Below are 25,893 nucleotides of genomic sequence, written 5' to 3'. Positions count from 1 at the left end.
ATCCCCCACGTCCAGGCAATGATGCTCTGCACCCATAAAGGAGCATTTAAAGACTGTAATTACCTTCAGTAACCTCGTTTTAATGGCCAATGACCCAAAGGCAAGCGCTAAACCTCAATGCTTTTACCACTTCCCATGTTTCTTTGCTCTTCAGTTGAGCAGGCAGCAATGCTGCACCCCTGGGACTACCTCAGGAGCTTTGCTGAAGCCTGGCTGTAGCTCCACCAGGGCAGGCTCATGCCTCTTTCACTAGGGCAAGCTGAAGAAGCAGTACTGGGCCTAGCAAAAGCCAGTGCTCTTGTGAGCAATAGCTACCGGAGCCACAGGGATGTAGGACAGGTATTTAAAGTGGTATTGAAACAGTATTCCTTCTTTGCTTCCTCACCCTGACTTGACAACTGAAGAAACAGCAGATCAGCAGAGATGTGGAACTTCCCTCATAAGGAAGTTAGCATAAGGTCCCTCCTTCCCTGTCTCTTCCCAGCTTGTGATATGGGATATTTCACACACCAGTGTTTGGGATTATAAACACAAGGCTCAGCACTGACTATGCTTTTGGAGGTGAAGATTAGTCTCTCTCTGTACACTGATTTTTCCATGTGGAACACAGGAGATGAGCAACAGGATACCATAAACTTGGAGACTGTGTGGGTTTTAACTGCTTATGTTTGAACTTTCTTAGTATCCATTTAGGAATAAGGGGCTTTTTCTGAGTAAGCAGCCATCATGGCCTATTTTTTTCTGTACTGAAACAGCCAGAACTAGAACAAGAAATGTCTATTTTATTACCAGTACTTCAGATGCATTCCACCACTTGGACCAGGGCTTACTTTCTGTTAATAAAAATCAATTTTGACAAAAGTCTGATGCCATTTTTCTTCCCACCTGCCTCTTTTCCCTTCCCTGCTCTACTGCAAGTGGCCAGAGATGCAGTAAGTTAGATGGGAATGTGTAAGTGACAACAAGGGAAGGGACATAGGAAAGGCTCAGTTCCAGCCACCTATTGCCACTACTGTAACGTACAAAATATACCAAATGGAGGAGTAAAAACTACATGCAGAAGGGCAGACAGGCTGCTTGAGAGCTGGTAAATACCCAACCAGTGCTTGCTAAGGGGGTTTCCACCACAGTCGTGCTGTAACACTCAGCCTACAGAAGCCAGGATGACATCTACAGGCGTTTCTTCTTTGCTCCTAACAGTCACCTGCATGGTGACACCATCTCCGAGTGCCAGCCTGGACCTCACCAGCACATCACAGCCACCTCTGTAGACACCTGAGGGGACAAAGCAATGTTTGAGGGTGGCTTTAGAAGAGGACTTGAAGAGATTTTCTTGCAGACATCACTTTAGGAGAGGCTCAGTGATCTAGTCCTAACCCAGGAGCCATCAACAGACACAGTGAATCTATGCCAGTTGCAAAGAAGGGGGAAATGACAAACACCCAAACCCCCAACTTCTCCTAAGCTCTTATGGCCAAAACCAAAGATAACAGATAATGCTGTAATTTAAGAGTCACCAAGTGTTGCTGGAGGGCTTGGATGACTTAAATAGGTAAAAAGCAGGAAGTGGGCAGCTGAAGCTCACTTCTGGTTTGAGAAGGCCACACACACTGCAAGGCCAGTACACTGGCTCAGTGCCCTTGCCCTTAAGGGAGAAATAGTTCTGAGGATGGAGCCATGGGGGGGGGGGGAGGCTCTGCTTCCTCTGCTCCAAAGGAACAAGGGGTGGGACAGGAGAAAACAGCCTCAAGCTGCACCAGGGCAGGTTTAGATGGAGCTGAGGAACAATTCCTGCTCCAGAGGGTGCTCAGGCATTCGAACAGGCAGCCCAGGGCAGGGCTGCAGTCACCATCCCTGGAGGGATTTAGAAGACGCATAGATGTGGTGCTTAGGGACATGGTTTAGTGATGGCCTTGGCAGTGATGGGTTAACAGTTGGACTCAATGACCTTAAGGGTCTTTTCTAAGCTAAATGACTCCAGGATTCTGTAAGAAGCTGTGGGTACTGCAGGTCAATTCAGGATGTGTCTGTAAGATGGTCCTAAGAATCTCCTTCCAAGATAAGCACAGGTAAGGAACTTAGTCAGGCGTCTGCTCTGAAAGTTCTTCATTCAAAGGATTCACTACCATTCCCATTGGCAGAATACATCCATTCTGATCAGGACAGAGAAAAACCTCTCAAAGTAAGAGCAGAATCTCCCAGCCCATTCCCCTCCCTTTAGTAAAACCCTGTGGGGACACAGGGCCATGGAGTCCTGCAGTGTGAGTACTTACCAGCTAAGTAGAGCGTGTGAGAATTCTTGTTCTCTGGCACTTTATCTGACCTCTCACAGGGCTGCATGCCCAAGAACTTGATGATGTTATTGACAGCTTCTGCATGCAGAGATTGAGGAAGAGAATTACCTCCAGGTTAGTGCCAAGCTTTCTTCTCCTCTAAGCACCCATGTGGGTTTAACCATTTCCATTCAGGAGCTTGACTGCAGCCCCATCAATACTCCTACTTGGCCCTGTCTGCACAGCCCAGGAGCCCACCCCTTCCTCCACCCAGCTTCGGGAGAGCAATGCCAAAGTTCCACTCGCTAGAATGCCAGCACAGCAACACAAAACCTTGGGTTTGGGACATGACTTCCCATTGGAAGGCACCAAGTTCTCCTCCTACACACTAAATAGATCCCCAGCGTGGCAGATTTACCAGAATTACTATATGGGTCACCCATAAACAAGGAGAGATCATCTCACCATCAAGGGTTTTAATGGAACTAAGTGCAAAAGTTTCCTCTTTCTCAAAGTCATCTCCCACTTCTTCCCATGCAGCTGCGAAGTTTGGCTTTAAAACCTTCTGAATATGATCAGACATGGTCACCTCCAGGTCTTCCAACTGACAGAAAAGCAGAGGAGATTTTAGGCTTACAGAATATAAGGAGTTAGAAAAATGATCCTCATCTTAGGGAAAGACAAAGAGAGGGGCAGCAGCATTTTGCCAAGAGAACCCTGGCATGCCTTGCTTTAATTGCACAAGCACATAATAACAGCATATAAAAGTAGAGAGGAAAAAAGGTATTTATGGTGGTTATCTATAAAGCTTAAACACATTTACTCAAACATGTGTGAGGCTAAAAGAGAGCAGAAAATGGGGTCATCACTTGGGAGTCAAAGCCCATTATAGCTTCTACTGGGCAGCTGAGGAGAGACACTCAGCATCCAGAAGGAGCCTTTGCTTCATCCAAATCCCAAACCCAGGCACTTCCCTGTGATCTGACTTATATTTCCATGAGTAATAACATGAACACAATCAACAGAAGTACAAATGCCTGGGAGAGACTGGGCTGGAGCTCTGAAAACAGACTAAGGAATTTATTCCTCCCTTCCTTTCCAGACCCAACAAGTCCTTTCTCCATAGGGCACAACAGGAGGAAGGTTTTGAGGAAGGACCTAAAGTTATGAGCTACAGTATGTGATGTTTCAGGCAGGTTTGCTGCTCTCTCCTATCAGATTTAAATCTGAAAGGAAACTGTATGAAACTAAAACAAGTTCTGAACTTACCACATACTCATCATCGTAGCCATCTTCTTCTGGGACACCCGTGTTTGGGTCACAGTCTCGAACAGTGAACTTCATTGTGCAACTGAAAGTACAAGCAACTGGGGAGAAGAGAAAAGCCTGTAGGTTAGTGGTACTGAAGCTCCTTCTTTTCAAGCAAAACGAGACCTGGAGGAATCTACATCAGCTTTGCCTCAGAAGATAGAGGCACAGATGTGCTCAGAGGACTTTTCAGCTGCGTATGTATTTCCACCAGGCTCCCCAGGTTTAAGATGAAGGCCAACGGAGGATCTCAGAAGAGGAGTATGCCAGGGCCATAATGTAACAAGCTCAGGCCTCCCACAGTGGAATCTCTTCACAGAAGAAACTCTGCAAAGGGTTTCTGAGAAATGGGTCTTGAGCCAACCCCACAGGTCAGAGGGTTCATACTAGTTCTAATCTTCCCTGGTATTAAAGGGATAACCAAGAAACCCCCTTGCTGATGAGCCGAGCCATGCTAAACCAACTGCAAATGGGCTGACAGGTTGAGAACAGTGGGGCTCTTGAGCCTCTAGAAGAGAAGCTGCGTGGAGACCCCAGAGCAGCTCCAGTGTCTGAAGGAGCTACAAGAAACCTGGAGAGCAGCTTTGGACAAGGGCCAGTAGGGACAGGCCAAGGGGAATGGCTTGAACCTGCCCAAGAGAGGGGAGACTGAGCTGAGCTCTTAGGCAGAAGCTGTTCCCTGTGAGGGTGCTGAGGCGCTGGCACAGGGTGCCCAGAGAAGCTGTGGCTGCCCCATCCCTGGCAGTGTTCAAGGCCAGGTTGGACACAGGGGCTTGGAGCAGCTGCTCCAGTGGAAGGGGTCCCTGCCTGTGGCAGGGGTTGGAACTGGAGGAGCTTTAAGGTCCTTTCCAACCCAAACCAGTCTGGGAGTCTACATCCAATGAAGTTTCTTGTAAGTGTGAATAACAGTAACAAAGGGAAGTTTTATCAGTCCCAGACTACTGTTATTTTATTTTCTATCTGCATTTTCCTTTCACTGATTCTGTTTTTGAGTACAACAAAAATCCGTGTTTTCAAATCTTCTCCTTTCACTGACTGAAGGCAGTAAATTCCATTTCCTATTACCTGCACCAATTCCTATTACCTCTGCAATCCTCTTCAACATCCCATTTGCAGACATACCTTTGATTATTTCAAAAGGTTTACACCATGCTGTAAAACTTGTGTATAGTATTTTGCGCAAACACAAGTTCTACATGAAAACCAGCACATGACACATGAGAAACAGTCAGTTCCAGAATCTCAATGTGGTCACCAAACCCCACCAACCTCAACATTTAATTCTGTTCTCCCAAAGCTCCATTTGAGGGATGTGTTTTGCAGAACAACTCCCTCCCAACAGGTACCTGCAGTGGAGTCATCCTGCGGGATCTGAACGAGGGTGTAACACATGCCCGGTTGGTTGTAAGCCAGGATGGGTGCTGGGATGAAACAGATCACATCATAAGCATCTGATGGATCCATCTGCACAGTGACTTTCTCCAACAGCTGATCATTTAAGGTGTTTGTGCAATCAAACTGCAGAAGAATACATTGAAAAGGACTTGAACATGGAAGAAACATTCCTAATCAAGACTTTTCCCCTCAAATCCACAGTATAAAGCAGACTCCCACTTTTGTTGAAGAAGCTGCTGTTCTCAAAATCAGCTCTTCTCTCCAGTTTCACTAGAAATCCTTAACACATGGCATCATAACCCCCATGCTTATTTGATTGTTAAGGAAAGAAGCAGAAACACCCTTAATTCTACACTGCAGCTCCTCTAAGAGAGAAGCTGTACTCCCCAGGGCACTACTTACACTTCATTTACATTAGATAGAAGGCAGAAGCTCTTCCCTGGGAGGGTGCTGAGGTGCTCAGGGTGCCCAGAGAAGCTGTGGCTGCCCCATCCCTGGCAGTGTTCAAGGCCAGGTTGGACACAGGGGCTTGGAGCAGCTGCTCCAGTGGAAGGGGTCCCTGCCTGTGGCAGGGGTTGGAACTGGAGGAGCTTTAAGGTTCCTTCCAACCCAAATCACTCTGTGACTCTGTGATTAAAGACCAACTCCAATTGCACCCAGGCAAAAGCATGTAGCTTCTCTTACCTGGAAAACAATGTGATTTGTGAACACATGTTTAATACAACAAACAAAATACTCTGTTTCTGCTTCTGTGAGGTGCACTGGCTCTGAAGACTTGAACAATGGGCCCAAGCCCTTGAACTCTGGAATGGCTGCCAGTTGTTCTAGGCAGAAAGGAAAAGAAGGTGATACTTAGTGAAAGGCTTGTTCATTGCTCCCTCCTAACCTGTTAACATCCTCCCAACACTTCAAGCACTGGAGACGCACTGTTCTTGTCTCACCTTGAAATATATCCTGCCGTGAAGGTGCAACTTTCTCAGGCTTGCTGGTGACAAGGGCAATCTCTGGAAGAAGAAACAAACACTTTGTGCTGTCACCTACATCATTCAGGAGTTTTAAATGCTGCTATAACTCAAACTCCTTAACCCAAAGTGTTGCACACATCCTGCTGTGAACCTTTGCCAGTTTGGTTCCTCACACATACATACTGAGATATCTTTACCACAAGGCAATACTGGGTTGTAAGGAGAAAAGAGGAGAGGTGTTTGGGTCTCACGAGACCCCACTTGCAGCACTGTGTGCAGTTCTGGTGACCCCAGCATAAGAAGGACATGGAGCTGTTGGAGCAACTCCAGAGGAGGCCATAGGGACTGAAGCACCTCCCGTATGGAGACAGGCTGAGAACTCTGGAGCTGTTGAGCCTGGAGAAGCTGCATGGAGACCTCAGAGCAGCTTCCAGTGTCTGAAGGGGGCTACAAGGCTGCTGGAGAGGGGCTCTTCATCAGAGAATGTAGTGACAGGACAAGGGGTAACAGGTTCAAACTGAAACAGGGAAGATTTTAGTTGGATGTAGAGAAGTTCTTCCCTGTGAGGGTGCTGAGGCACTGCACAGGGTGCCCAAAGGAGTCATAAATGTTCCACCCCTGGCAGTGTTAAAGGCTAGATTGGTGAAAGGTGCCCCTGCCCATGGCAGGGGTAGGAACTGGATGATCTTAAGGTGATTTCTCACCCAAACCAGTCTGGGATTCTATGATTCTATGGCAAAAGCACACTTCAGTGCAAAATACTGATAAAAATGGCTGGAAGAAGGAGGAGAAGGGGGAAAAGCCCCTCAACCTCTTTGAGTTGTACAAAGTCAGAGTGGAAGAACTGTGCAAGAACACTGAAGAAAGCCAGTGAAGTGGCTGAGCACTCCTGGAATGTATCCACTAACCAATGCTGATCTAGGTACAAACTCCTCTCTAACAACAAAACTAACAGAACAACCACATTCTTGCCAACCCATGTTTCTTTGGAAGAAGCGCTCTCTTCCTTTGTCTGTGAGGATCAGGGAGGTTTCTGCTAAGCCAGTGATGCTGTACCCTGTTTAGCTGAGCCACCACATGTCTTGGCCTGAGCCTACTGGGATGGAGCCGATTTACAGACACCAACTTTCACTATGGCAACAAGAATGCTTACAGTTTTGTCCATGGCCTATTTAAACACCAAACCCCAGAGTGGTTTGTGTTGGAAGGGACCTTAAAGCTCAGCCAGTTCCAACCCCTGCCATGGGCAGGAACACCTTCCACTGGAGCAGCTTGCTCCAAGCCCCTGGCTCCAACCTGGCCTTGGTTAGCCTGAGTGTTACCTGCTTTCTGTTCAAACACTGCTGCAGGAGCCAGTGGAACTGTTTTCATATCAAAAGGTTTCTCAGAAGGCTCCAGTGTGTATTGGTGCAGGGCTTTCTCCATCCCAGGAACAGAGACTGTCAATCCTGCAAATAAACACAGGCAGGAAAAGGCAGTTTTAGCATCAGGAAGTGTCACAGGCCCAGGGCAATAGGGTTTACATGGGAAGAGTGAATTTTGGATGGCCTACTGCACCAAAAGCAGTAAGATGCCCCAGTCTGAAAATTTACCTGTGTCTTACTTACACCCTTCTTGAGATACAAGCAAGAAAGGTTATTTAAAGAGCTCTTCTCTGAAGCCTGTCCATTGGCTCAGGCTGAAGAGAAACTCTTGTGAGGAGTCTAGAGTTTACAGCTACATGCAGTTTGGACTTCAGCTAAGAAAAAGCTGGCGAAAGCATGTTTGTGTCTCAGTAAACACAAACACACACTAAGTACTTCACAATGCTGGATAGCAGAAAAACACTGCCCTGCACATGACACAGGAGGTTGTTATTCCAGAGAGAACTGCAGTGTGAACAGTTCACTCCAGAAAAGTCATCTTGCAGTCGTCTCACCTGTGTTGAATACTCTGTTCCCATGGACTCAACTACAGACCATAAACCAGTTTTATAACCAACCCTGGCAACAAGATGGGGCATCCTCACTTTGTAATGGAGACGAGCAAGCCAAGATTAAGAAACTTGTCCCATGTGAGTGATGGAAGAAGCAATGATGAGAAAAGCTTAGCTCATACTTTTTCTCCACTTGCTACACCATCCTTCCCATATATTGGCAAATTTGCCATTTTCAGTACCTCAAAAGAAAGAACTTAGGCCAGAAAAAAAAAAGTTGGGTCAGAATAACTATAAAGGAAACAAGTTACATTAGAGAAAACGATTACAGCAAAGCCCCCCTCCCATTAATAAAGTTAAATAACAGCCCATAAATGACCCTTTCCATCACTGACCGTTAAAGATATAGGCAGCATTCAGTGCTATCTGCCTCTGCTGTAGGACATTCAAGTAGAAGGTTGCTCTGTCCCGAACTTCATCATCATTGTCTATCATGCATCTGTGTTGGGGAACAAGAGGACAGCAGTCAGCAGCTGAGGACATCAGAAGAGTTGAGTTAGAAATGGCATCAAGATTGGACTTTATACTGCAATGATGCTCTGAGATCCCTCAACAGCTATTCAAAGTAGACAAAAAAATTGTTCCTACAACACAGTAGTTGAAATTTAAATGTGTCACATCAGAAAAGCAAGATTAAAGGAGATGTGTGAGTTGTTAACACCATGCATACTCGTTAGTTTATAAAATATAAACCTCCAAACCTTATGAAGTTCAATCTAGCCAAGGTACAGGAACTTGTCACATGGTGTATGGCATCACTACTCAGCCATACACAAATGTTATTCATGGGTAACATGGAAATAGGTTTTCTTGCTTCAAGGGATGCAAAAAGATGTGTACACATAGGAACGCAGATTTATTACCTGCAGAGGAATGTTCTCAGAGTTTACTATCAGGTGTTCTAATCACATCTTTCACTTGCACATCTCCAGCAGTGCTTTGCTGCCTCCAGACAGGAAGGCTGAAGGGAACCATCTCCCAACTCCTCAACTGGTATGTTGTGGCAACCCCAGTCAAAGTCCTGACCAGATCTGACCTTGCTCCTTCTGTGGAGCCAGACCAAGTGTCACCAAGAAGCTCAGCACAGGTACAGCCGTGTCCACTCACCTCTGCAACAGCACCAAGATGCTGGGAAGAAGATTCTCATTCTGGGCACCAAACTTGGCCAGTGCACTGACAGCAGCTGAGAGGTAAACAGGGAGATGTCAGATGGGCAAGAGCTATACACAAACACATCCTCGGAGTCATGATTCAAGGCATCTCATCTCAGTCTCCCCTCTGGCAGGTTAAAGCCATTATCCTTGTCCTGTCCATACAGGTGCTTGTCCAAAGCCCCTCTCCAGGTTTCTTGTAGCTCCCTTAGGCACTGGAGCTGCCCTAAAGTCTCCTGGAGCCTTCTCCAGGATGAACAGCCCAGCTCTCTCGTCTTAGCTGCACTGCAACTCTGTTCTATGAGAACTCTCCTTTTAAAAGGAGAAGGGTTTGAACTGGACTAGATGAGCTTTACGGTCTGTTCCAACCAAACCACTCCGTGATTCTCTATGAGGAGATTAAACACACTGCAGGATAAAAACCACCTTCACAGGTGACTCATTCAAGAGCTCAACCTTCACAATGCCTGTGGAATAACCATTGCCTCCCATTCCTAAACCCAGTTTCAGCCCTGAGATTTCCAGCAGACATGAAGCCACCAAACATGAACTGAACTCACCAGCCCTCACAGCCTCATTCTCCAGCACCACCCTGTTGAAGATGAAGCGGATGTACTTGGAAGGGGATGGAGTCCTTGGCCCCTCTTTGCCCAGGAGGTGCAGGATCTTCGTGGCCAGGACAGTGTGTTCACAGTCCTCAATGAACTCGCAGAGGTGAGCCAAGCCTGCTTCCTTACTCTCAGGATTCTCCTCAATAATACTGATTATACAGTCCACAATGGCTCGCTTGTACTCAAAGCCACCCTGGGAAAGGAAAAACAAGGACACTGACCCAGCAGAGCTCAGACCTCAGTGCTGCTCAGCTCCCCTCACACTTCAACTACTTCTTGCCATTAAGAAGAACAACTATTGTACATCCAGAGAACAGAGGAGCAGTGCCGGCTGACCTAACAAAGTCTTCCTAGTCCCCCCGTGCCCACAGAGGCACATCTAAGCATCAATTCCAATCAGTTGCTGATGTACAGAGAAGTCTGACCCATGAGATAAGCAAGGTCACTTAATCACTCAGGCCCCATCATTGCTGTACACTGACATAAGATGGAAAAGACCCTTCATGCTTGCAGATTGTTTATTCCTTCCACCTGACACATTAGTAGAGCTTCCAACCCATCACTACAGAAAGAAAAGTTGGTGCATCACCCACATACATCATCCCTGAGCATGTTGGAGAGGAAGGTCATCATAACACTGTGCTTCCGAGGGTACTTCTGGCACAGAGAACTGATAGCCTGGACCACCACCACCTGCAAGCCAACAGAGGAGGACATTAGTCACATCCATTTATTATGAAGAATGAAGCCTATGAAGAACACACACTTCTCACTAGCTTAAGTTGTCACAGTTCCAGATGACACTAATGTACAAGGATCCAAATCAGGTGGTGGAGTCTCAACATGAGTGTTAAGACCCCTGTGCTGGCAGGGTGCAAGACCTGGCTCTATTAGAGGACTGTGACTTCGGATAGACTCCCTTAATTCAAAGCTTCCCCTCACTTCCTCCCTCTGTCCAGTGATGATCCTGACTTAATTCTACCTGAAGTAGTTACAATTTGTCATTAACACTCTTTGCAGTTTGAAATTTCTCTAATCCCCATTTCCTTTTCTCATAAACACAAGACCTTAAGGCTCACTAGTGGAAACTGACTCAGTGGAGACATACTATCCTTTACTATATGCCTTTTATTAGTAGAGACATGCTCTTCAAGGCAACTCCGTGGTGTAAAAGGGATGGGTATAAGTCAACTACCATCCTTAACCAAGTTCTTAGAAAAGATTAGTCACTATACGAACTTGTCATTCATCCTATCTCCCAACTATCACACCTGAAGTGATACAGACTCGACCACAGCAGTTAAAATCCTTCTTCCTCTCCAAAGGGGCAACCAGAAAGCAGCACAACAGTTTGCAAGACACTGCACAGGAACCAGAAATCTACCAAACAACATCTATCCTTCCTTGGAGGGGTGGAAGGAAATGACCCAGCATATTTCAGTTGGAAAACACCTTCTGAATTTCAAGCTGGCTTTGCTCTATCAGACTAAGCCACTAAAGGATTAACAAAAGGGAAAAGCTTCATAATAACAAGAATGGGAGAAAAACCTGCAGCTGGAAAGAGCAGAGGCCTCCAATGCCACACCTTAAACTCATCTGATATCTCTGACACGAAGGAAGAGATCTGTTTCATGAGCCTGTCTACACTGCTCTCACTGCCTGTCTTCAGCAGGGTGGTGATGGCGAGAGTAGCGATGCTGCGATTGGAGTCAGTGATGAGGTTTTCCAGGTCCAGGTTGCAGGCAGTGACTGCAGATGGATGCTTCATGGCCACCTGCAAGGAATGCAATTCCAAACTAGATGGGAGCAATAATGTAGGATCAGAATCATGAAATGGTTTGTGCTGGAAGGGATCTTAAAGCTCCTCTAGTTCCAACCCCTTGGCATGGGCTGCGACAGCTTCCACTGGAGCAGCTGCTCCAAGCCCTGTCCAACCTGGTGTTGAACACTGCAACAGATGGGACAGCCACAGCTTCTCTGGGCAACCTCTTCAGAGCCTTATAACCCTTAAAGAGCTTTTCCCCAATACCTAATCTAAATCTCCCCTGTTGGTTTAAAGCCTTTCCCCCTTGCTCTATCCCCATGTGTTCTTACAACATCTAAAATTCAAAGCTTTTGATGGGGCAAGGATTAAGGATTGCAGTTAAACCTACATCATACTGCTGCTGGCAGGATGCAATCAAAGCTCACATTCTTGTGTTTCAGTGTTTCAAATGAACTCCAAGTCACAGTTGGTGAGTTTGACAGTCACAAACTGTTTCTGCTGTGTGCAGCTTTGACATTAGAATGCTATTTCCTTCACACACCTCCTACTCACACTTTTGACACTATTAAATATCTGAGACTTTGCTTCCTTGCAGCTCACAAGTTACCAACCTACATATAGCTCTGTGGTCCAGAAAGGAGCAAACAGAGCTTGGATGCAGACAACATTTCCAGCACACCAGGAGATTTGGCATGGACAAATCAATTCTCCATCATGGAGGATTTCCAAGTAATCATAAGAGCAGTATCTCTACTTGAGGTAACACACCCTTAGGAACTGAAGCTGGCTTCCCCTGATGCTCAGAGGTTTCTGCTTATTTAGAAGGCTTTGGCAGCACTCACTTTATTCAGGGTCCGTACGGCTGCGTATCTCAACACAGGTTTGGGAGAACTACAGAACAGCTGCAGCACTGAAAAAGAGGAAAGAAAAACAAGGAAGAGAAGTCACTCACAACAAGATGCTACAGAGCAGAGACTGTTTAACAAATGCCAGGTCCCAGCAATGCAAATCTAGGCACCTGGAATGTGCAGGCAGCACAAGGGGAGAGCCCTCACAATCAGATGAGGTAAGGGAAATTGCCTTGAGCCACCACTTTGATATTGGCAATGCAAAGAGCTCAGTCAGAATTCACTGCAGCAGGAAATCAGATTGTGTCTCTTTGAAAGAAATGGAATAGAGAGGGAAGTCCAATGTACCCACGTTCAGCTACACTCTGCTAAACATTCGTGTGGCTCAACCCATAACTTATTCCTGGCTTCACAAGGAAGTTCAAAATAACCTCCTGGTTTCCATCCTGCATCAGTAACAGCTGGTTTGCACAGCTGCCTGTGGCACATCTGGCCTATAGAATTTTCATCTACCTTCCTGCACCTGGAAAAATGAAAGCAACACCTCTAATGCCTGCTCCCATAAGCTCTGAAGGAAATGGGGAAAAGGGATCAATGTGCTTCTCATCCCAAAGCCCTCAAACTGGGGAAGAATCAGGAAATTCACAGTTTGAGTCCAGTATTTATGTTGTGCTGTCTCTTATGTGCTTTGCCACCCTTTCAGCTGCTTGAGTGGTACCAAGGACTCCATGACCAACCTGAAACAGCGGGTGCCAGCTCCCTGGCTGTGCAGTTTGGGAGATGAATGATTGCAGAAGCAGCTTCATAAATAACCATTTCATGTTTGTTCCTCAGACAGCTCTCAATGAAGTCAAACAGTGGACTCTCGTGCCTACAACCAAAAGAGGATTCACAGCAGCAATGATGCTGAATTACACACAAACCACTAACACTGCATTTCTGAGAACTTCACTCGCACACCTAATGCACTGGCTTTCATTTTTCCTAGGCCATCACACTACTCAACTCATGCTTGAGCTCTAATCATTCTATTTACTGTCAAACTATTCATCTTGACATTATCTTCTTTGGGCTAGAAATGCTGCTTTCTAGATGTAAATACTTTACCATTAATCATGCATCATTTACCATAAAGCATATATGATCACATGTAATACATTATTTCTATAACAAATATCCACTGATAAAAGAATTTCATCAGGTAACTCTACCCTCCTCTGCTAATATGAGAGGGCAAGATAGGAGAGATCCTCTCGTTTACATCCCCAAAATACAGGCAGGACCTTATTGCATTTGAAATCACAGACTCACGCAGAATAGCTTGGGTTGGAAAGCACCTTAAGATCATCCAGCTCCAACCCCTGCCACAGGCAGGGACACCTTCCACTAGAGCAGGTTGCTCCAAGCCCAAGTGCCCAACCTGGCCTTGAACACTGCCAGGGATGGGGCAGCCACAGCTTCTCTGGGCACCCTGTGCCAGCGCCTCAGCACCCTCACAGGGAACAGCTTCTGCCTTATCTCCAACCTGAACTTCCCCTGTTTCAGTTTGAACCCATCACCCCTTGTCCTATCACTACTGTCCCTGATGAAGAGTCACTCTCCAGCACAGAGAAGGTCCCTTCCAACCCAAACAATTCTATGATTTTATGTTCCTATCCATGTTTACATTTCCACAAGCTTCAAAGCCCACAACTTCCCAGCTACCCTTTACCTCAAACTAATGTTTTGGAATTCACACACTGCTTCTTACTTACCCCTCCTCAGATTCCTTCAGGAGCTTGCTTGCAATTCGGATCAGCATGCAGTAAGCAAACTGAGATTTCATGCCAGATTTAATGAACTTATTCAGCATCTTGGAAACTGCAAGACGATCATTTTTGCGAAGGTGATAGAGCAGCCCCAAAGCATGATACTAGGAAATGAGAAACAAAAATGTGCAGCTATTGAATACAGCCCTCAGTGGGAAACACCAGACTACAAGACCTAAAAGAGCGCTAGTAATTCGTTTCCTAGCTGAAATTCCCTCTAACCTCAAATGAACCGGACAAGTTACAAGTATCTGCAGTATTTCCTTCCCCTTCCTGTCCACCATAAGAAAGGCTCAGTGCATTCCTGAAAATTAGAAGAGCCATGAAGGGAGTTTACTCCCCTTTCTCCCCATTAAATGTCAGAACTTCAAAGGCTCGCTGAATTATCTTGCACAGTAACACATTTCCAGTACACTCAACATCCAGGATATCCCAAGGCCTTTAAATGACAGCTGACCTTACAAAAATGTACAATAAAAGCACAAAGGAATATATCTAGTTGCCAAGTTGTTTGCATTTGGGGTTTTTTGTCATAAGACTGGAGTGAGTCCAGAACAGGCCACAAAGATGCTGTGAGGGCTGGAGCAGCTCTGCTCTGGAGCCAGGCTGAGAGAGCTGGGCTGGGGCAGCCTGGACAAGAGAAGGCTCCTGAAGGGGAGACCCCAGAGCAGCTCCAGTGCCTAAAGGGGCTGCAGGAAAGCTGGAGAGGGGCTTGGGACAAGGGCCTGTAGGGACAGGCCAAGGGGAATGGCTTGAACCTGCCCAAGAGAGGGGAGACTGAGCTGAGCTCTTAGGCAGAAGCTGTTCCCTGTGAGGGTGCTGAGGCGCTGGCACAGGGTGCCCAGAGAAGCTGTGGCTGCCCCATCCCTGGCAGTGCTCAAGGCCAGGTTGGACACAGGGGCTTGGAGCAGCTGCTCCAGTGGAAGGGGTCCCTGCCTGTGGCAGGGGCTGGAACTGGAGGAGCTTTAAGGTCCCTTCCAACCCAAACCAGTCTGGGATTCTATGATTAATGAAGCTGCTCACTGCGTAAGAACAGACTTGTTTCTGATGGTTAGTCTGTAACACTGATTGAACACACGGAACATCTCCATTTCCACAGCTCTTTGGAGTGTTTGTACCAATTGTAATTTCACTAACATGGATATCTTACTGATATCTGGGCTAATCTCCATGGGCCTGTAGCAACTGCAAATGTTCTGAAGGCCAAAGCAAGAGATGCTGGTGGTGTGGGTGGCAGAGAGATAATTTCTTAAGCTCTTTGAAAATACGCATTCAAAGCCTTTCTGTGACAACTACTGTGAGACAGTCAGTGGCATCCCAGCCCTCAGAAGGTTGGCAGGAAAAGGGCAAGAGCACTGTACTGACGAGTCACCTCCTAAAAAAGAATCTTGCACTGGGTTCACCAAACTTGTGAGTTTATGAAGTAGTTGTTTCCCTCAAGTCACAGTCAGAATCCTACAATGATTCTAAGAGAAACATAAAATTGGGTTGGAAAGGACCTTATGATCACCCAGTTCCAACCCCTGTCATAGGCAGGGACTCCTTCCACTGGAGCAGCTGCTCCAAGCCCCTGTGTCCAACCTGGCCTTGAACACTGTTATTTTTGAAAGAATAAACAAAAAGGGAAAACTCCTTAATTTACTTGAAGAACTCACAGAATGCTATGAAAACCCTCCAGTGTGTTAATTGCTTCCTGAAGCAACCACCCTCTAACATACCTGCACCATGACGTTGTCACTAGAAGCTGCTTCTTGGGCTTCATTGATCCACCGCTTGACTACGTCGTAGCTTATTTTCATCATATGCTGGAAGAAGCCACAAATGGAGAATGGTGACAAACTAAGATCACAAGCACAGTGAGGTACTACAAGCCTTGTTTTAAAGGCTTTGAGACAACTGAGGGCTTTGCTGTGTACTACAGGTAACAAAGGGTAATTCACATCCATACTTTGTATGGATGCACTTGTTTCAATAAAGAGAAAAGGAACTTGGAGAGTTATGTTCAAACGGGACTGAAGACAATAAGAGGAGAATTCACCTGCCTACAGTTCTCCCTGTAGGTCAGTATTAATTCAGTTAATTCACCTTTGCACCCTCAGGGTCCTGACAGAGGCTTCATTCCATCTCAGCTGGACCTTTTACCTCCTGCCTTCTTGATTTACCAAGACAGCCAGCCTCTATATATTTATAAACACAGGTTTTCTTACATCTCAGTCTTAGACTACCCATGCTCTCATTTGTATTCTCCTCTTCAATAAAGAATTAACCTAGCAAGATATTTTCCAGCCTTTTCTCCCAAATAAGGGAGGAACACCAGAGTGAACTTCATCTTGCCCCTCTATCCATTAGCCAAAATGATCTTGAATTGCAGCAGGGCAGCAATTTCATGGATCTTTTCTTTTGCAGAACACAAAGACAACTGCTTTTACTGCCTGTCACAGAACTCATACACTCTTTCACAGGCAAATGTGTTAGTTCTTCCACAGCACAGGTTGTTTCTTAGTTACTCTCACCAAACCAAGAGATGCTCCCATAGTCTTCACTGTGCTTGACTACTCTAAACTGACAAGGCCCTCTCCCAGAGAAACTCGTCCTACACTGGCTGCATAGAGAGATAGTGGAGCACTTTGCACTTAGCTATTATAATGGATGTACTCTAAGGTAAGAGAACATTAAAGGAGTGCAAAAAGACAGAGTCTGCCTGAGACAAAGCAAAACTCCACTGACACTACTTCTTGCTTATTTTCCAGTGAGCAAATGAAGAAGAGAAAGAAAAGAAACACCTCAAAAGGAAGAGAAGAAAGAACAAAACAAAGGCCAACCAGAGCTACAAATGCAGCAGAGTAGCCTCCTACCCACAACACAAGACACAGATTCTCAATCATCTGCTGCTTTACTTACTAAGGAAGACACCAGTGCAGAACTAGACACACTAGGGACTTTGTCCACAATGGCTTGTTTCATATATCTCTCAATGGCTTGTAGCATGGTAGCCTGTGAGAGGGAAAAAGAGAAATGTTGATACTTTGCAAGCAGAGGATAAAAGCAGTAGGAGGCAAAAATACATATATAGCATATTCAAAATGCATCCTGAACTGTTCTGCAAAGGACAGATGAGTATCAGCTGCCTGCTCCTGAAGGTTTAGTGACAGAAAGAACGTCTACAGCAAAGTAATCTCAAATCAGGAACCAGAGCTCCAAAGCTCCTGCCCTCTCACTCCATCTTTACAGTGCTCCAGCTCCACAGAGCTCCTCACATCTGCAGCAGGCTTCAGAGCTGTCCTCCCTACAGCAGAAGTTCCATTACCACTACAACAATACACTCTGCAAGAGAGTACTTTTCTATTCTAATTTTCTATTTTAGTACTTTTCTATTTTATTCTGTTTTAAATACACCCTTCATCTCTCCCGTGACAGAGATGTGATCCGGACTTACATCAGTGATCCTGCAGAGTGCTCTGATGGCTGGGCCTCGGTACACATCTTCCTTCCCTGTCATGTCTTTGGTCAAACTGAAATAACCATAGACACTCTGTTAACACCACTTTAACACCCCAATGCCTGCTCTTTTAGTGATATTAACCTCATCTCATGTAGCTGTTGGTCAAGCTGTTACCACCTAACTGCTGAGCTCTAGTACTGGCTAGAAACAACCTCTTAATAATCAGCTACTTAAGAATTAACAGCAGGACATTCTGTGCAAATGGAGAACATTACAAAATGCACAGTTCATAGAATTAGAGACTGGTTTGTGTAGGAAGGGACCTTAACATCACTCAGTTCCAAACCCCGGCCACAGGCAGGGACACCTTCCACTAGGGCAGGTTGCTCCAACCCCATCCAACATGGCCTTGAACACTGCCAGGGATGGGGCAGCCACAGCTTCTCTGGGCACCCTGTGCCAGAGCCTCAGTACCTTCATACTATATAATTCCTTCCTTATATCCAACCTGAACTTCCCCTGTTTAAGTTTAAAATAATATGCTTAAGTTTTCAGAATACACTTTTGCCACATGCCTGGTTCAGTCAGCTCAGCTGTTCTTCTCCTAAGGGCTTTCTTTCTACCATGTGACATTTTGAATTACGTAACAGCAAAGTTTCAGTTGCTGAGCAGCTTTAAAAGATATAGAAAATAAAACACAAACACATCAGAGATCCTATTCTGCTCTCCAGCAACTATAACATCTCTCCTGCAGTCCAAAAACCTGACAGCTCAGCTGGAGGACTGAACTGCCCATTGCTCTGCTTGTCCCTAACTGCTCTGACAGCAAAGCGAAACAGAAATCCCAGCCTTAGTGTGACAAAACCATCAAGCACCAATAGTTAAAAGGAATCAAAACCAACTCCCCCTATAAAGAAACCCACATGAAACTGAAGTTTCACCCAACTGCAAAACTGCAGGCAAGCCTCTTGCCGTTTTAGTAAAGAGTAACACCACAGGAAGAACAAATCAACATTTCATGTGTTAACACATACTCTGTATCATAGGACAGTTTCCTCTCCTTTTCTTTATTATCCTTCATAATGCAGAATTACAGCAGCTGAAAGAAACACACTGAGATACAGCTACTTGTTTCAGAGCTCTGATACTGTGCTGTCTGTGGTTCTACTACCTGCTTGTGACAATGATGACGTCCTCAGAAATATTGGCCATCTCTTTGATGGTAAAGTAACACATTCTTCTAAGGGTTTGCTGTGAAAATGTAGTGCAGAATATTATTAATGGCAAGCATAAATAAACACTTCCTACAGGACTTAAAGTTCAATGAACTTAAAAGTTTAAATATTCAACTTAACAATTTGAACAAGCTTTTAAATAGAACACCCTCTTCCCCCCTTCTATACAAAGATAAAGCAGTTGTGTACAAAGCACACAAGTTAAATTGTGTTTGATAACTGGCAGTAAGGCTATTCCCCAGTTATCAAACAAATCAGGAGAACAAACATATCTTTATCTTGCAAGATGAAACTAAAACCAAAAATCCATGTTAATCATGATAGAAGTGAAACATCTGAATGCAAAAGCCTCACAGTTATCACTTAAAAGCTTTAAACCAAACTTCCTCTGGTCTATTTGCTATTGTAAAGCAAATATCCAAAGAGAAATGACCCTTTATCTCTTGGAAAGCAAATAACATATTTACATTAGCTGCCCCCCCCCCATTCCACCATGTGCCTATGAGAAAGGTCCCAAGCACTCTGTAGTTCCAACACAGTTCCATGTTCAACCTTCCTCAGTCAAATCTCTGAACACCTGAGTTGCCAGTTTACACTGAACAAAAATTAATCAGTAAAACCTTTCTGGGTTCTTACACTCTGCAAAAGAAATCAGAGAAGGAATTTACACAGGGCTAAGTCTGAAGTTTAATCTAGCTTTTTTAGGATGTTCTCACCCCTTGACTCCAGGCTGATTCCTGAACAGAGGAAGCTGCTCTAGGGAATAGCTGGATTTAATCTACAGGCACCTTTTAAATTCTATTTTGAGTTCAGCAGATGGTGGTTATTTCTAAGTGTAAGAAACAGTCATAAAATGATATTGATTTGGATATTCACGGCTTTTGTCATTATTCACATCCTTTAAAACAGTAATTCAATGCAGAAAAGAATAAACCCAGCACCAAAACCAACCTGCAGAAAATAACTGTGTGTTATTATTCAGTCACTTCTTTCCAAACCATGACTTGCCTTCAGCAAGTACTTGCTGTGCAGAGCTTGTTCTGAGAAGTGCTCACCTCCCACATCCCAACATCCAACTGTAGTTGGATGGAATCTGTAGTTACCACAAATCCAGACAAAAGCAGGGAGGCAACAAGTGCTAAACCACCAGGTACTTACATCATTGGATTGAAATAATCTGGTCATTGCAAAAAAAGCTTCTGTGGCTTCAGTGGTTCCAAAGTGTTCACCCTGAAAACAGCACAGAAGATGCGAGACAAAAACCACCATCGTTACTGAGCTGCCTCCAACTTTCAGCCTCCATTTTTAACACCTACCCACACACCAAGGATCTTTGCTTCCAGGCTTTTTCTTATGTTACAAACCACTCCTCCCTCACCTTGTGTTTCCTGGGGAGTACTTGCCAAATTTACCACTATTAGCTACTTGGTTTCACTTGTGTCATGCCTACAAGGGATCTACTTGCTGACTCAATTAAGACTGAACAGCACAGGTCCAACCTACTTTGATGTTAAATACAACCTGATACACAGGAAACCTGATCTACATAGACAGCTAAAGAAAATCCTTCTTATCATGCTTCTAATTTAGCCCCAGACAAAAAGACACCTTCCACTTCATCACTTCTTGGCCTATGTTTTACTTCATCTCAGTCATTCCCACTTTAGCTGGGCAAACACAAGTGTCTCTTTAATTGCACACAGCTGTGATGGTCAAAGATCAAGCAGCAGCTCTCACTTGGTACTCATGGAAAAAGTATTAAAAGCTTCAGCGATACGCATCTCACTCCAGTTAGCAGCAAGTCAGAGGGGAGAACATCATACTAAAGCATAAACACCCCATTCTGGATCTCCTTAAAAAGCTACCTCCTAAATCTGTCAGCAAGAGGTACAGAAATTCTTTCACCCTGAAAGCTATCAGAAATTAGAATCATAGCATCACAGAATGGCTTGGCTTTGAAAGGACCTTAAGCTCATCCAGTTCCAACTCCCTGCGAAAGGCAGGGACACCTTACACTAGACATTTCTCTCAAGGCTCTGTGCAACATGGCCTTGAACACTGCCAGGGAGGGAGCATTCACCACTTCTCTGGCCTCACCACACTCACACTAAAGACCTTCTTCCTTATATTAGCCTTGGGAATATTCATTCTGGCTGGGAAGAAATTATAACACTTACCTGGTTCAGCAAGTAAAGGATTTTGGTAAGGATGTGCAGACATCTTCGTGGATTTAGAGGGGTCTCATTAAAGATACGAGCCTACAGACACAGCATAAAGAGAGTATTACAGTGTAACCCAACAATCATCATTCCTCTTTCATCAGAAAAAGTAAAGCCATTTGTTTTCAACCAAGTAGCTTTTCATTCTCAAAATGTGTCCCAGAAAACATATTCTTGTCATCCAGCTCAGGCATGTTTAGTCTGCTGGATGGGCAGCAGCCTGAGCTAATGACAACTGGCCACTCTCTGGAACTAGCAAAAATACTTTCATATAAAAGCATAACAGCTTAATCTTTCCGTAGCATCTGTAGGCCAAACACTACTTGAGAGGAGGCTGTAGGAACACAAGATAGAAATTACTAAGTTCCTTCTTTTAGCTACTTGCAACCAACAAAATTCAGCATTATTTCACAACAGATTCACTTCAACACTTGCAATTATTCCTGGAGAACACAAAGAGAAGCAGGAAAAGCTGCTACACAGGATGTCGAATGAACACAGGGAAACATGGAGGACACCTCTTCAGTAAGAGCACCCCGAGATCCCACATGTTCACATGGAGGGCATAAGCCACAGATAATCTAATTACTATACATAAACCCCTCAGACATTAACTTCATAGAATCCCAGACTGGTTTGGCTTGGAAGGGACCTTAAAACTCCTCCAGCTCCAACCCCTGCCATGGGCAGGGACCCCTTCCACTGGAGCAGCTGCTCCAAGCCCCTGTGTCCAACCTGGCCTTGAACACTGCCAGGGATGGGGCAGCCACAGCTTCTCTGGGCACCCTGTGCCAGCGCCTCAGCACCCTCCCTGAGCTGCTGCTCACACTGTGGGGGTGCAGCCCAGCACACAGAGGGAGTTCTGGGCTCAAGCACACACTGAAGCTGGGTCACGGGGAGTTTTGTCACCCAACAACCCAAATCCTTCCCCTCAGGGCTGCTCTCAAGCCATGTGCATTTAATTTACATACCCTGTGCTTTTAAATTAACTCTTTGAATTTAGCCATTCAAACTTGGCAGTTGCACTGCAGAACTTCCTCAAGCTGCTAACACATTCTGAAGGAAAAGAGTTCAACAGTCTGACGACCGTTCATACCTCCTGCAGCACAGCACTCTTCTCCAAATTCTGGAAAGGATTAGAGCCACTACCTGAGGAACAAAAGAGACCTCTCAGTTAAGGAACTGTATTCCTCAAAAAAAAAACAAAAAACAACAAATGAACTGGAGGAACAGCCCCTAAACCTTACAAAAACACCTCATGCTACAGTGAAATCCCTTTTGGAATAACTCATATTCTCCATCAACAGCTTTGAATCCACTTTCCCGATCTGTATATTCACAGGTACAGGAGGAAAAGGTGTGGGGGGAGCAGTACTAACATAGCTGCAAGGTAAGGAAGAACAGTGTAATATTCCCTCTTTACATAAAGCCATTTACTCTATTTTTCCCTAGTGCCCATATTTTTATTCCTTCAGGCACAGAAAGTACTAAAGGCATCAGGACAGAGCTACTGATCTGGACCTGAAACAGAACTGTGTCAAGCAATGCTCCACTAAAATGGGCTACTCAGCAAACTCTAAACATAGTCTGGCTTCCACACATCACAAAATCATTAGCAGCAGAGTATCCTCATCCTGTAACTCCTCAGCCTTTCAATGGGCCAAAACCAGCCCTTGGGAGTAATGACTTATTGGTGATGACACTTCTCTGGTGGCAGCTGACAGCAGCCTTCTAATCCACATTGCCAGTGAAACCAGCCCTCACAGCTGCTGTTGCAGACACATAAATGCCTCCAAACCCTCACTACTGCTTCTAACCTTTTCCCTCCAGCTCATTTATTCTTCAGTTCTTACATCCAAAGCAAAAGGAAACTGAGAATGAAACAGATCTCAGTCGAGGTGGGCTCAGAAGACCTAACAGCAGCAGCAACAGATAACTCAAGACAGCACAGAATCACAGAATGGTTAGAGCTGGAAAGGACCTTAAGATAATTCAGCCCAAACCCCTGCCATGGGCAGGGACCCCTTCCACTGGAGCAGCTGCTCCAAGCCCCTGTGTCCAACCTGGCCTTGAACACTGTCAGGGATGGGGCAGCCACAGCTTCTCTGGGCACCCTGTGCCAGCGCCTCAGCACCCTCACAGGGAACAGCTTCTGCCTTATCTCCAACCTGAACTTCCCCTGTTTCAGTTTGATCCCATCACCCCTTGTCCTATCACTACAGTCCCTGATGAAGAGCCCCTCTCCAGCATCCTTGTAGCCCCCTTCAGACACTGGAAGCTGCTCTGAGGTCTCCACGCAGCTTCTCTTCTCCAGGCTCAACTGCCCCAATTTTCTCAGCCTGTCTCCATATGCGACATGCTCCAGTCCCTGATCGTCCTCGTGGCAAATCCACTGCTCCAGCAGCTCCACAACCCTCTTATGCTGAGGACACCAGCACTGCACACAGTCATACAAGTGGAGTCTCCCCAAGAGCAGAAGAGGGGCAGGATCCCCTCCCTGAGCTGCTGCTCACGCTCTTGGGGTGCAGTCCAGCACACAGTGGGGTTCTGGGCTCAAGCACACACTGAAGCCGGGTTATGTTCAGTTTCTCATCGACCAATACGCCCAACTCCTTCTCCGCAGGGATACTCTGCATCAGGTCTCCACACAACCTGCAGCATCACTTACTACAGGCAATCTAAACTTAATTTCCATGAGATTTTATGGACCAAAAAAGCGCAAGCGATGGCCTCATGCACAACAAATCTGCCTGACCGTACGGTTTTATCCCGCCCACAGGATACCTTAACACAGCCGCTGCTGACACAGCCCAAACCCCAGCGCCTGCAAGCACCTGCTGCCCAATATACTAGGCAGAGGTGCAGACCCCAACCAAGCCCTCTCCGTCTCATGCTATGAGGCAGGAATAGAGCCAGCCACAGCTCGCAGGCTTGCGGGGAACCCCGCAGACCGTCCCGAAGAGCCGGGGGAGGCTCAAAGGCCTGGGCACGGAAAGCACATCCCACACGCTGCTTCCTTCCTCAGCAGTTATACCCTTCTCACCTCAGCGGCCGCTACAGGCAGCGGGACGCTCTGAGCGCTTAACCATCGCTGCCCACAGGACGGTGCCGCCGTGCCCCCGCCCCGCAGCTCGGCCCCGCCGCCAGCCCCGTACCGGACTCCTCGTCCTTCTTGTCCAACTTCTTCATCATGGCGCCGCCTGTCTTCCTCTTCCCTCTGAGCCTCACCGCTGAGGGGACGCCCACCGGAAGTCCCGCCTCCTCAGCGAACGTTCTGCGTTCTGATTGGTCTGCGGGGCTGTCGCTCAATGCCCAGAGTCGGCTGAGGTGAGGGGAGACCCCATAAGGGCTGAGGGAGGTTCTTGGGTGAAGGTGGTCCTTAAAGGAGCCGCGTCGCTATTTTGTAGGGGGGTGTTTAGGCTCTGCCTGCCTGAGATCGACAGAGCCTGTCAGTGCAAACTAAATCACCCTGCATCCCACTTCTCAGCACCTTCACCCATACACTGAGGTGTTTACTTCAGCAGTAATGGCAGCGCCTTGCTGCTGTGCCCTGAGGTGGTCACAGCTTCCCTTCTCATTGTCCCTTATGGATAATAATAAAGGTAGAAAGTAGTTGACATAAGTTATTAACACCTCGGTGAGGTCTTTCTGACAAATGGAGCAGAAAACTTGGGATGGGATCCCTGAAAACCCCCAGAGATGGGGTGGATCCCCCATTGTGGCACCATTCCCCACAGCGATGGCTGACCCATGAGGCACATGAGGGGTCTATGGGGTTGTGGGTGCCACTGAGCCAGATGCTGCTGGGAAGTTTGTTCCTGCAGTGGGTCTCCTGCAGCGCTCCCAAGAGCAGCATTACCTGCTCAGGGCACAGACCTCAGCTTGGCAAAAGAACATCAATGGCAGCCAATAACCATATGAAATCTGCCACCAGCCCTCCCACCACTGATCCCTGTAACGCAGGAACGCTGCCAGCTCTATGGCAAGTCTTGACCAGGGACTTGGGGCTGCTTTGGTGACTCTATGCCCTTCACCATGGAGACTCCTGGACGCTGTGATTTCCCACACCCCGATGCTAAAGGCATCCTCTCCACAGCTGCTCATCTTGTTCTCATTCATCAAGTGGTCAGCAGAAAGCTGGGGTCTGGTGACCAGAGAGACCCTAAACACAAGGGCTACATCTGCAAACAAACCCACAGAGAGTCACACATTCAACAAAACCATACAGTGCATTGTCAAGAAAGGTAAACCCAAAACCCTGCATGCAGAAGCTGAAGCCCCTTGGCAAACAAGTAGCAATAGAAAAAGGCTCTGTTCATGGCAGTCTCTCTGCAGTGAGACATGTGATGAGCATCAGCAGAGAGACAAAGATGAAGCACAACTGTCAGACCAGACAGAACCAGAAGAACCAGAACCAGACAGAAGAACAGTAATTCCAGTTCCTTGTACAATCAGTATTTGCCCATTTAGATTTGTACTTCCAAGAGGAGCACATATATTTCCGGTCGTAGGAGTAGGTTTGTACCCATTCCATATTTCCACATCCTCTTGCCCACTTACCACTGTCTATTGCTTCACAAGTATCAAAAATTACACTTATTGGATTATTTAGATTAGTGTTTTCAGTTCTCCCTACTACTATTCCATCTTTTCCCACGGACTGCACTTTCAATCACCATTCCTTCGCCTTCATTTTAGGATCATAATAGATTATCTTGCCTTCAATATTACATCTGGTATGGACATTGGGCGAGGAAGCTGATGATGAGGAACTGGACAGAAAGGAAGAGGAGGAGTGGGAAGAGGCCTTAGACAAAGAGCTGTCTGAAGGGGAAGACATCAGCGTACGCGAGCTCTGGGTCAACACTTCTGTCCCAGATCTCTTCCATGATCCCCAG

At 46.1% G+C, this 25,893-nt stretch overlaps 1 protein-coding gene across 3 annotated transcripts; it reads right to left on the bottom strand.

Moving 5' to 3' along the window:
* Window positions 1–762: 762 nt before the first annotated feature.
* On the bottom strand, window positions 763–24,224 carry COPG2 (COPI coat complex subunit gamma 2). Of its 3 annotated transcripts, none has more exons than XM_034062923.1 (24): window positions 24,151–24,224; window positions 22,092–22,144; window positions 20,954–21,034; window positions 19,935–20,006; window positions 18,713–18,792; window positions 17,536–17,611; window positions 17,001–17,093; window positions 15,818–15,904; window positions 14,046–14,203; window positions 13,029–13,162; window positions 12,286–12,353; window positions 11,264–11,452; window positions 10,276–10,371; window positions 9,628–9,871; window positions 9,024–9,099; window positions 8,252–8,355; window positions 7,264–7,389; window positions 5,918–5,980; window positions 5,661–5,800; window positions 4,928–5,099; window positions 3,543–3,640; window positions 2,739–2,877; window positions 2,274–2,372; window positions 763–1,275 (listed from the first exon to the last, which is right to left on the bottom strand). In XM_034062923.1, exons 1-24 carry the CDS (start codon window positions 24,185–24,187, stop codon window positions 1,145–1,147), a joined length of 2,616 nt encoding a protein of 871 aa, XP_033918814.1. In that variant the 5' UTR covers window positions 24,188–24,224; the 3' UTR covers window positions 763–1,144. The 3 variants fall into 3 exon arrangements, with proteins under 3 accessions (XP_033918814.1, XP_033918815.1, XP_033918816.1); XM_034062924.1 differs by lacking the exon at window positions 24,151–24,224 and adding an exon at window positions 24,039–24,140 and having other exon boundaries at window positions 964–1,275; XM_034062925.1 differs by lacking the exons at window positions 22,092–22,144; window positions 24,151–24,224 and adding an exon at window positions 21,967–22,091 and having other exon boundaries at window positions 964–1,275.
* Window positions 24,225–25,893: the final 1,669 nt, after the last annotated feature.

The sequence above is a fragment of the Melopsittacus undulatus genome, chromosome 5 (genome assembly GCF_012275295.1).
Source record: "Melopsittacus undulatus isolate bMelUnd1 chromosome 5, bMelUnd1.mat.Z, whole genome shotgun sequence".
Classification (NCBI taxonomy): domain Eukaryota; kingdom Metazoa; phylum Chordata; class Aves; order Psittaciformes; family Psittaculidae; genus Melopsittacus; species Melopsittacus undulatus.
Note: the sequence above shows the minus strand (reverse complement) of the source record. Positions and strands in the feature narration are given on the sequence as shown.

Coding starts and splice junctions, on each gene's coding strand:
- COPG2 (XM_034062923.1), bottom strand. CDS start 24,187: ATGATGAAGAAGTTGGACAAGAAGGACGAGGAGTCCG. Junction 5,981..7,263: donor AGTGTTTGAACAGAAAGCAG/GTAACACTCAGG, acceptor TTCTTCTTCCAG/AGATTGCCCTTGTCACCAGC. Junction 2,878..3,542: donor GCTACGATGATGAGTATGTG/GTAAGTTCAGAA, acceptor CTTTTCTGTCAG/TTGGAAGACCTGGAGGTGAC.